Source organism: Agelaius tricolor, unplaced genomic scaffold, assembly GCF_023055355.1.
Source record: "Agelaius tricolor isolate 1412-34295 unplaced genomic scaffold, bAgeTri1.0.p SCAF_90, whole genome shotgun sequence".
NCBI classification, from domain to species: Eukaryota; Metazoa; Chordata; class Aves; order Passeriformes; family Icteridae; genus Agelaius; species Agelaius tricolor.
Genome location: NW_027269350.1, coordinates 325,029 through 336,409, shown reverse-complemented (window position 1 = coordinate 336,409; position 11,381 = coordinate 325,029). Strand labels below are relative to the sequence as shown.

At 49.0% G+C, this 11,381-nt stretch overlaps 2 protein-coding genes across 2 annotated transcripts; both read left to right on the top strand.

Annotated features, from left to right (window-relative positions):
* Nucleotides 1-15: 15 nt before the first annotated feature.
* Nucleotides 16-1,242, top strand: LOC139585824 (C5a anaphylatoxin chemotactic receptor 1-like). The gene has a single exon (XM_071418795.1). It carries the CDS (start codon nucleotides 134-136, stop codon nucleotides 1,235-1,237), a length of 1,104 nt encoding a protein of 367 aa, XP_071274896.1. The 5' UTR covers nucleotides 16-133; the 3' UTR covers nucleotides 1,238-1,242.
* Nucleotides 1,243-2,599: 1,357 nt separating this feature from the next.
* Nucleotides 2,600-11,359, top strand: LOC139585796 (leucine-rich repeat and fibronectin type III domain-containing protein 1-like protein). Its single transcript, XM_071418749.1, has 3 exons — nucleotides 2,600-3,383; nucleotides 8,645-10,084; nucleotides 11,263-11,359. Exons 2-3 carry the CDS (start codon nucleotides 8,664-8,666, stop codon nucleotides 11,357-11,359), a joined length of 1,518 nt encoding a protein of 505 aa, XP_071274850.1. The 5' UTR covers nucleotides 2,600-3,383; nucleotides 8,645-8,663.
* The last annotated feature ends 22 nt before the right edge of the window (nucleotides 11,360-11,381 follow it).

Below are 11,381 nucleotides of genomic sequence, written 5' to 3'. Positions count from 1 at the left end.
CTGACCCACCCCTGACCCACCCTGACCCACCCTGACCCACCCCTGACCCACCCCTGACCCACCTGGACCCACCCCTGACCCACCTCAACCACCCCTGACCCACCCTGACCCCCCCAGGTCCCCCATCCCCACCATGGCCGCGCACCTTTGGGATGACCCCTGGAACGACACCTGGGACGACGCCTGGAACGACACCTGGGGCGACACCTGGGACGACGCCTGGAACGACACCTGGGGCGACGCCCTGGACGAGCTGGGCGGGGCCGAGGTGCCCCTGGGCCACCGCCTGGTTCTGGCCCTCTACGCCGCCATCTTCGTGCTGGGCGTGCTGGGCAACGGCGCCGTGCTCTGGGTGACGGCGTCCGAGCTGCGCCGCGCCGTCAACGGCGTCTGGTTCTCGCACCTGGCGCTGGCCGACCTGCTCAGCTGCCTGGCGCTGCCCTTCCTGGCGCTGCCGCTCACCACCGACCACCACTGGCCGCTGGGCGCCGCCGCCTGCAAGCTGCTGCCCTCGCTGACCGTGCTGGCCATGTTCGCCAGCGTGCTGCTGCTCACGGCCATCAGCGCCGACCGCTGCGCCCTGGTCACTCACCCGGTCTGGTGCCACAACCACCGGACGCCGGCCTTGGCCGCCGCGGCGTGCGCCGGGGCCTGGGCGGCGGCCGCGCTGCTGACCGTGCCCTCCTTCCTGTTCCGCGCCGTGCGCCTCGACCCCTTCTCGGCCAAGGCCACCTGCGTGCTGTCCTACGGCGCCGTGCGGCGCCACCAGCGCGGCACCGAGCTCGCCGTGGCCGTCGCGCGCTTCCTCTGCGGCTTCCTGGGGCCCTTCGTGGTCATCTCCGGCTGCTACGGCCGCCTCTTGAGCCGCGTCCGGCAGCGCGGCCTGGGCGGGTCGGGCAGGGCCACCCGGACGGTGCTGGTGGTCATCGTCAGCTTCTTCGTGTGCTGGCTGCCCTACCACGTGGTGGGGCTGGTGCTGGCGGCCGGCGAGCCCGGCTCGGCCGCGTTCCGCGGCGCCCAGGCCGCCGACCCCGCCGTGGCCGGGCTGGCCTACGTCAACGGCTGCGTCAATCCCATCATCTACCTGGTGATGGGGCGCGGCCTGGGCAAGGTGAGGCGCTCGTGGAGGGCGTTGCTCAAGGGGGTGCTCAGCGATGAGGTCACCAGCGTGGGCGGGGACGGGCGGGGCCGCAGCGCGGCCACCACCGAGGAGGGCAGTGAGGGGACGGCCGTGTGAGCGGGGGCAGGGGTGGTGGCCGTGGTCATCGTCATCATCGTCATCGTCGTTGTCTTTATCATCGTTGTCGTCATGGTCATGGTCATTGTTGTGGGTATCATGGTCATGGTCATTGTCATGGTTATTGTTGTGGTCATCACCGTCATGGTCATCATGGTCATGGTCATCATGGGCATGGGCATGGGCATGGTCATGGTCATCATGGTCATGGTCATGGTCATTGTCATGGGTCATGGTCATTGTCATGGGTCATCATCATGGTCATTGTCATGGTCATTGTGGTCATCACGGTCATGGTCATCATGGTCATGGTCATCATTATGGTCATTGTCATGGTTATCATGGTCATCACTGTCATGGTCATGGTCATCACTGTCATGGTCATGGTCATCATGGTCATGGGTCATCATCATGGTCATTGTCATGGTCATTGTTGTGGTCATCATTGTCATCGTCATCATGGTTGTGGTCATGGTCATCATTATGGTCATTGTCATGGTCATGGTCATTATGGTCATGGTCATTGTCATGGTAATCATCATGGTCATGGTCATCATCATAATCGTGATGGTCATCATCTCCATCGTCATTGTCATGGTCATGGTCATGGTCACCATCATTGTTAACTCATCATCATCATTGTCATGGCTGTTGTCATGGTCATCTTCATCGTCATTGTCATCATGGTCATCGTCATGGTCATGGTCATTGTCATCATTGTCATCGTCATCCTCATCGTGATGGTCATCATCTTCATCATCATTGTCATTGTGATGGTCATCATCATCATCATCATCGTCATCATCATGTGGTGGTCATCTTCTTCATCATTGTCATTGTCATCCTATCACCATCATCATCATCATCCTCATGGTCATCATTGTCATTGTCATGGTCATTGTCATGGTCATTGTCATGGTCATTGTCATGGTCATCATTGTCATTGTCATGGTTGTTGTCGTGATCTTCATCATCATCATTGTCACGGTCTTCATCTTCATCATCATCGTCATTGTCCCTGGGGGGAAAGGGGGGGACATGGGGGGGGGCTGGTGTCACCTGGGCGTGGCCCTGGGGACGGTGGGGGGGCAGGTGGGGACACCTGGGGACATTTCGGGGACACTTGGGGACATTTCGGGGACAATTTGGGGACATTTCGGGGACATTTCGGGGACACTTGGGGACATTTCGGGGACAATTTGGGGACATTTCGGGGACATTTCGGGGACACTTGGGGACATTTTGGGGACATTTCGGGGACATTTTGGGGACACTTGGGGACATTTCGGGGACATTTCGGGGACACTTGGGGACATTTCGGGGACACTTGGGGACATTTTGGGGACACTTGGGGACATTTTGGGGGCGAGATTCATGGAATGGGGCGGTGCTGAGGGAATTGGGGATTTGGGGATTCAGGGAATTTTGGGGATTTGGGGATTCAGGGAATTTTGGGGATTTGGGGGTTCGGGGTTTGGGATGGAATTTGGGAATTCAGGAATTTGGGAATTCGGGGATTTGGGGATCCAGGGAATGGGATGGAATTCAGGGATTCAGGAATTTGGGGACTTTGGGGGTTCAGGAACGCAGAAATTCGGGGATTCAGGGATTTGGGGATTAGGGAATTCAGAGATGTAGGAATTTGGGGATTCAGGAATTTGGGCATCCAGGGACTCCAGGAGTGCTGGGATTTCGGGACGGCGACGAAATCCCGGGATTTTGTGGACTCAGGAACCCGGGGATTGTGACGAACCCCAAAAAATCCAAGCAAACCGAACACCCAACCCCCGAAATTCCCCAAAACCGCCGTTCCCATCCCAAAAAAAAAAACCCCGAAAATTCCCAAAATTCCCACCAGGGGCCCCTCCCCCCGCCCCTCCCCCTTTTCCCGCCCCTCCCCGCGGCCGCAGGGGGGGGGGAGGGGCGGGGGCTCCTCCTCCTCCTCCTCCTCTTCCTCCTCTTCCTCCTCCTCCTCCTCTTTTTTTTTTCCTCCTTTTTTTTTTTTTTTTTTTTTTCCCCTTTTCCTGCTTTTTTCCGGCTTTTTCCCCCCTGCTCCTCCTCCCGGGATCGCTCCCGGCCATGGAAGGCTCGGGACCCCCGGGGGGGGCGCGGGGGTCGCCGCCCCCCTGAAGGCACGGCGGGAAAGGTGAGCGAAAAACGGGGGAAAAACGGGCGAAAACGGGAAAAAAAAAAACCAAAAAACCAAAAACGGGGAGGGGGCGGAACGGCGAAAAATCGGGGCGAAACGGCGGAAAAAAAATCATCGGGATAAAGCAGCGGAAAATCGGGATAAAGCAGCGGAAAATCGCGATAAGTTCCAGGGGAAAAACCGGGATAAAATGGGGGTAAAAATGGGATAAAATGAGGGGAAAACGGGGATAAAATCGGGATAAAATCGGGATAAAATCGGGATAAAACGCATCCCCCCCCCCCGCTTTTGCAGCGGCGACCCCTCCCAAATTTTCCAGCTTTTTTAACCCTTCCCTGCAAAAACCGAGGGCGCCTGCAGACCCGGGGGATTTTGGGGGTTTTCGGGGCATTTTTAGGGATTTCGGGGGTTTCTGAGGGTGGTTCCGAGCCCTTCCAGCCTCCCATAAATCCGCCGTGTCATCCAGGTGGGGCCGTTCCAGGTGCGCCTTTTCCAGGTGTTCCCGGCGCTTTTTTCCCTCCCCTCCCCCCAATTCTCCCATTTTTTTCCTCCCCCAATTTTTTCTTTTTCCCCCCAATTTTTCCCCCAAATCCGCGTTTAAAATCCGCCACCGCAGGGGTTTCTATTTCTTTTTTCCCGCGGTTTTTTTCCCATTTTTTTACTCCCCCCCTTCTCCCGGCACCTGCAATTCCCGATTTTATTTTATTTATTTTTTTTTTTTTTTTTTCCTCCCCGAGCAGGGCGCGTCCTTCCCGCGTTGCGGCGGCGCCGCTCGGAATCCTCACCCTTAAAATCCCTTCAGAAACCCCCAAAAATCCCCCCCAAAAAATCCAATTTTCCCCCAAATTCCCCACCCCCGGGGCACACGGCGCTGTCACCGAGGATTCCCCACCGGGAGTTTAAAATCGGGGTAAAAAATGCAGATTTTCCCTTATGGAAAAATAAAAAAATCCAGATTTTTCACTCTAAGCCAGCCCAAAATTCCAATATTTTTATGATTTTTTTTCCCCGGGATTCTGCAGTCCCGAGAGGGAATTTGGTGGTTAGAGCCTGGAAAAAAAAATCGCTTTTTTCCCAAGGAAAATCCTGGGGGGTTTTTTTGAGGGGAAAAATGGGATTTTGGGGGTGTTCTGACCTTTAAAATGAAACATTCCGGGGTTGCTCCATCTTTTTTTTCCCTGGAAAATTGGGATTTTCCGGCACCTGGATGAGATTCCCCCCTCACCCCCCTTTTCCTTATATAATTCAGGCCGGAATTCCACATTTTTTTAAACCCGGGAATGATTTTCCAGGTGGAAAAATCCGATTTTTTTATTTTTATTTTTTATTTTTTGGGGGTTTTTAATCTCCTGGATCCTCCGATTATGAAGGAATTTTTTTTCCCCCTGAGTTTTGGGCCACACCTGAATCTGGGAGTGTCCACCTGGGGCTTGGAAAAATGGGGGAAAAAAATCCCAAAATGGGATTTAGGGATGGGAAAAAAAGGAATTTCACTGTTTGGATTTGGGAAAAATCCCAAATTCGCAAAGTTTTCTCGGAATTTGGGAGGGCTGGAGAAGTTTTTGCCCTCAAATTTTGGAGTTTTGGGCCTGGAACACCCCAGTTCCCAATTTTCCTTCCAAAATCTTGGAATGTTGGGCCTGGCCCTGCCCAGTTCCCACTTTCCCCTCAGAAATTTGGGAATTTTTGGTCTGTAACACCCCAAATCCCAATTTTTCCTCCAAAAGCTTCAAATATTTTGGGTTCAGCACTTTCGTCTTTCCCACTTCCCCCTCAGAAATCTCGGAATTTTCACCTTGGCCTACCCCAAATCCTCCTTTTATTTCCCCCTAAAATCTTGGGATTTTGGGCCTTTTACCCCCCAAAATCCCAATTTTCCCTCAGAAATGTTGGAATTTTGTGCTCACCGCTTCCCTTTCCCCCACTTTTCCCTCAGAAATCTTGGAGTTCTCAGCTTGGCCTACCCCAAATCTTGGAATTTTTGGCCTCTTATCCCCCAAAATCCCCATTTTCCCCTCAGAAATCTTGGAATTTCCGGCCTGGAACATCAAAATTCCCATTTTTCCCTCAGGAATTTTGGGAATTTTCACCTTGGCCTACCCCGATTCCCGATTTTCCCTCCAAAAGCTTCAAATTTTGGGCCTGGGATATCAAAATGATATTCCCACTTTTCCCTCTGGAGTTTCGGGAATTTTCACCTCGGCCTACCCCAAATCCTCCTTTTTTCGCCCTAAAATCTTGGAATTTTGGGCCTTTTACCCCCCAAATCCCTCTTTTTCCAATGCAAAATCTTGGAATTTTGAGCTCAGCACTTCCCTTTTTCCCACTTTTCCCTCAGAAATGTTGGGAATTTTCAGCTTGGCCTACCCCAAATCCCATTTTTTCCCCTCTAAAATCTTGGAATTTTGGGCCTGGCCCACCCCAATTCCCACTTTTCCCTCAGAAATTTAGGAATTTTTGGTCTGCAACACCCCAAATCCTCCTTTTCCCCCTAAAATCTTGGAATTTTGAGCTCAGCACTTTCCTCTTTCCCATTTTTCCCTCAGAAATTTTGGGAATTTTCAGCCTGACCTGCCCCAAATCCCAATTTTTCCCTCAAAAATCTTGGAATTTTGGGCCTGGCCCCGTCCAGTTCCCACTTTTCCCCCCCAAAAGGGAATTTCAGGGAGGTTTTGGGATGAATTGAATTTTTTATTTATTAAGGATTAATAGGATTATATTTAATTAGTTTTTATTAGTTAATTCTTTAGCTTCATTAATAGGATTTATTTCATTATTGGTTTAATTAATAGGATTTATTTAATTATTGGTTTAATTCCTAGTATTCAGCATAATAATAATTAAAATTTTCTATTATTTAATCTGAAATAATTTTTATTCCTCTTCTTTTAGTTCCTCTTTTTATTGATTATTAAATTTATTTATTCATTATTATTATTAATTGTATTTATTCATTAATATTATTATTAATTTAAATTGATTTTTATTTTGAATTGATGATTATTTTTATTAATTCCAATTATTATTTTATTATTCTAATCCTTAATTTATTTTGCTTTTTAGGGGATTATTACTATTATTATTTTTAATTTATTTTTCTTTTAAGCTGATTATTAATTCTAAAAGGATAATTTTTAAATTTAATATTATTTTAGATTTAAATGTTACCATTATTACTCTGAATTTATCCTCATTAATTTCTTATCAATTATTTTTAATTATTATTTTAATCCAATATTCTGTGTCTCTTTTCAATGTCTCTTATTTTAAATTCATTATTTTATTTCTATTATTAATTTCTTATTTGAATTTTCAATATTTTAACTTTTATTATTTTAATCTGAGTTATTTTACTTTAGTTGTTTTAACTTTTAATATTTTGGTCTCAATATTTTCGTTTTATTATTTGACTTTTTAATCTTTTTAATATTTTGTTTTCATTCTTTTTATTTGACTGGTTTTAATTATTTTAATTTCCTCTACTTTATTCCCATTATTATCTTAATTTCATTATTTTTCTATTAGCATTTCTTTTATTATTTTTCATTTCCTTTTAAATACCTCCCAATTCTGAATTGACCTTAATTTTTAATTATTAATTATTTCAATGAATTCTTTTAATTAAATTCTTTTGAATTCTTTTTAATTTGAAATTCAATATTATTCTTTTTATTAATGTTTAATATTTTGCTTTATTCTTATTTTGATTAGAATTTTAAATGTTATTTAAATTTATTCAAATTTCATTCAAATTTCCCCCTAACCTATTAATGGGAAAATCCATTGGAAAATCCTCCCCAAACCCCCCAAAAATGTGGAAAAATCATCCTGAAAATCCTGAAATCCCAATAAAACCCCACCAATCCATGGGAAAACCATCCCAAAAAAAAACCCCTGGAATAATAAACCCCCTTTTTTCCCCAAATTATTCAAAATTTTCCTGATTTTTTCCCATTTTTTCCCCAAGTTAATCCACTATTTCCCATTTTTCCCTCTCAAATTTGGGATTTTCCTCACAACTGGGAATTTTTTCAACATCTTGGAATCAAAACTTGACCCTAAAACTTGGTTTTGCCCCAAATGTCACCATTTTTTCATGGATTTATCCCAATTTTCCCCAAATTCCCCCAATATTTTCATGGGTTTAATCCCATTTTTTCCATCATTCCATCACATTTCCATGGATTTTTCCACTTTTCCTTCTCAGTTTTGGGATTTCCCTCTCCACTGATTTTCCTCAACCTCTTGAAATTAAAACTTGGGTTCGACCCCAAAACTCAACCAAATCTCCCAAATTCCTCCATTGTTTTTTCCAAATTCCCCCCACATTTCCATGGATTTCTCCCATTTTTCTCCAATTCCCCCACATTTCCAGGGATTTCTCCCATTTTTCCTTCTCGGGTTTGGGATTTCTCTCTCCACTGAATCTCCTCAACCTCTTGGGCTGGAATCGTGACCCTAAACTCAGCTTTAACCCCAAAACTGAACCAAATTCACCCAATTTTGGGGCTGGAATCGTGACCCTAAACTCAGTTTTAACCCCAAAACTCAAACCCAACCCACCCAATTTTAAACCCAACCCACCCAATTTTGGGGCTGGAATTGTGACCCTAAACTCAGTTTTAACCCCAAAACTCAACCCAATTTTGGGGCTGGAATTTTGACCCTAAACTCAGCCTTAACCCCAAAACTGAACCAAATTCACCCAATTTTCAACCCAACCCACCCAATTTTTGGGCTGGAATCTTGACCCTAAACTCAGCCTTAACCCCAAAACTGAACCAAATTCACCCAATTTTCAACCCAACCCACCCAATTTTTGGGCTGGAATCGTGGCCCATAACTCAGCTTTAACTCCAAAACTCAAACCCAGTTTTTGGGCTGGAATCGTGACCCTAAACTCGGCCTTAACCCCAGAACTCAAACCCAACCCACCCAATTTTTGGGCTGGAATTGTGACCCTAAACTCAGCTTTAACCCCAAAACTGAACCAAATTCACCCAATTTTTGGGCTGGAATCGTGACCCTAAACTTGGCCTTAACCCCAGAACTGAACCAAACTCACCCAATTTTCAACCCAACCCACCCAATTTCGGGGCTGGAATTGTGACCCTAAACTCAGTTTTAACCCCAAAACTCAACCCAATTTTGGGGCTGGAATCGTGACCCTAAACTCAGCTTTAACCCCAAAACTGAACCAAATTCACCCAAATTTCAACCCAACTCACCCAAACCTCTCCGGTTTCCCCCCGTCCCAGATTCCCGTTTTTCCCGACGATGGAAAAGCTCCTGCTCCCTCTCCTCCTCCTGCTCCTCCTCTTCTTCTTCGTGGTGGCCGCGAGCGCCTCGGCCTCGCCGCCGTGCCCCAAGCGCTGCTCGTGCCAGAACCTCTCGCCCTCCTTCACCATCCTGTGCACCAAGACCGGGCTCCTGTTCGTGCCGCCCGGCATCGACCGGCGCACGGCCGAGCTGCGCCTCATGGACAACTTCATCACCGTCCTGCGCCGGCGCGACTTCGCCAACATGACCCAGCTCATCCACCTGACGCTGTCGCGCAACACCATCAGCCAGATCATGCCCTACGCCTTCTCCGACCTGCGGGGCCTGCACGCGCTGCACCTGGACAGCAACCGCCTGACGGCCATCGACGAGGAGCACTTCAAGGGCCTGGTCAACCTGCGGCACCTGATCCTCAGCAACAACCAGCTGAGCTTCATCTCGCCCCGCTCGCTGGACGATTTCCTGGAGACCATCGAGGACTTGGATTTGTCCTACAATAATCTGGTGGACGTTCCCTGGGCGACGGTGGCCAAGCTGTCCAACGTCAACACGGTGAGTTTGGATCACAACCTCATCGAGTTCGTGCCCGAGGGGATCTTCTCCAACCTCCACAAGCTGGCCAGGTTGGACATGACCTCCAACAAGCTCAAGAAGATCCCTCCGGACCCGCTGTTCTCCCGCATCCCCGTTTACGCCAAATCCAAAGGTTCTCCCCTGACCTCTCTGGTGCTGAGTTTCGGCGGGAACCCCCTGCACTGCAACTGCGAGCTGGTGTGGCTGCGGCGCCTGACGCGCGAGGACGACCTGGAGACGTGCGCCTCGCCGCCGGAGCTGATGGGCAAATACTTCTGGAGCATCCGCGAGGAGGAGTTCGTCTGCGAGCCGCCCATGATCACGCACCGCACGCCGCGGCTGGTGGCGGCCGTGGGCCAGGGCGCCTCCCTCAAGTGCAAAGCCGTGGGCGACCCCGAGCCCTACGTGCGCTGGATCGCCCCCGACGGCAAACTGGTGGCCAACACCTCGAGGACGGTGTCCTACGAGAACGGGACTCTGGACATCCTGGAGGCGTCCGCGGCCGACCAGGGCACGTTCACCTGCATCGCCTCCAACGCCGCCGGGGAGTCGACGGCGCCCGTGGAGTTCCGGGTGGTGCCGGAGGGAAACGGCACCGAGTGCGAGGATGAGGAGGGGAAGAAGGCGGCGACGGCCAGGCCGGAGCCCTCGGATATCCTGATCTCGGCCAAGTCCAGCTTCGCCAACGAGTCCAAGCTGGAGAGGGGGGACAGGGGCGGGGTGGTGGTGGCCGAGGTGACGGCGACGTCGGCGCTGGTGCGGTGGCCGCCGCAGGACGAGCTGGAAGGGCTGAGGATGTACCAGATCCAGTACAACAGCTCGGCGGACGAGATCCTGGTTTATCGGTGATTTTAGCCCGAAAAGACGGTGGGGGTGGGAGGGAGGGGTGGGGAGGGGGGAAAAAATGGGGGGGAAATGGGGAGAAATTGGTGGGAAATGTGAAAAACAGGTGGGAAATGTGGGAAATGAGGAAAATGGGTTGGAAATGTGGAAAAATGGGTGAGAAATTAAAGATTGGGTGGGAAATGTGGAAAAATGGGTGAGAAATGAAAACATGGGTGGGAAATGTGGAGAAATTGGTGGGAAATGTGAAAAACAGGTGGGAAATGTGGGAAATGTGGAAAATGGGTGGGAAATGTGAAAAACAGGTGGGAAATGTGGGAAAAGGGTTGGAAATGTGGAAAAATGGGTGAGAAATGAAGGAATGCGTGAGAAATGAAAGAATGGGTGGGAAATATGGTAAAAGGGGTGGGAAATTTGGAAAAATGGGTGGGAAAGGGTCTGAAAAATATGGAAAAGGGTTGGAGAGCAGGGGATGGAAAAGGGTCTGAAAATAGGGATGAAACGGTCAAAAAACCATGGAAAAATCGCCAAAAAATGGGGAAAAAAATGGGAAAAAAATTGGGAAAAAATGGGAAAACCGTGTGAATTGGATGTGAATTTCCGCGTGCGCTCCCGTTGCAGGATGATCCCCGTGCCCAGCTCGTCGTTCTCACACGCGGCCCCTGGGCTGGGAAATGGGGCAAAACGGGCTGGGAATGGGAGAAATAGGGAAAAATGGCAGGAAATAGGGAAATTTGGTGGGAAAATAGGGAAAATTGGATGGAAATTGGGAGAAGAAGGGATGGAAGAGGTGGTGGAGAAATGGGAGGTAGGGATGAGAAAGGGAATGGAAAATAGGGAAAGAATGGCCAAAAACCATGGAAAAATTGCAGGAAAAGTGTCTAAAAAAGGGGGAGATAGGGATGAGAAAGGGTCTGAAAATATGGAATAAATAGTCAAAAACCATGGAAAAATGGCCGAAGAAATGGGGAAATAATGGGGGGAAAATGGGAAAAATGGATGGGAAAGGATCTGGAAATTTGTCTGAAAATAGGGATGAAACGGTCAAAAAACCATGGAAAAATCGCCAAAAAATGGGGGAAAAATGGTAAAAAATGGGGGGGAAATGGTAAAAAAATGGGGAAAAAAGTGAAAACCGTGGTGAATTGGATGTGAAGTTCCCTGTGCGCTCCCGTTGCAGGATGATCCCCGCGCCCAGCTCGTCGTTCTCACACGCGGCCCCTGGGCTGGGAAATGGGGCAAAACGGGCTGGGAACGGGAAAAATAGGGAAATTTAGCTGGAAAATAGGGAAAATTGGA

Bases quoted from the DNA above. Each gene is read 5' to 3' on its own strand.
- LOC139585824 (XM_071418795.1), top strand. From the start codon at position 134: ATGGCCGCGCACCTTTGGGATGACCCCTGGAACGACACCTGGGACGAC.
- LOC139585796 (XM_071418749.1), top strand. From the start codon at position 8,664: ATGGAAAAGCTCCTGCTCCCTCTCCTCCTCCTGCTCCTCCTCTTCTTC. The intron at 10,085-11,262 runs GTGATTTTAGCC...CTCCCGTTGCAG, and splicing joins GACGAGATCCTGGTTTATCG to GATGATCCCCGCGCCCAGCT.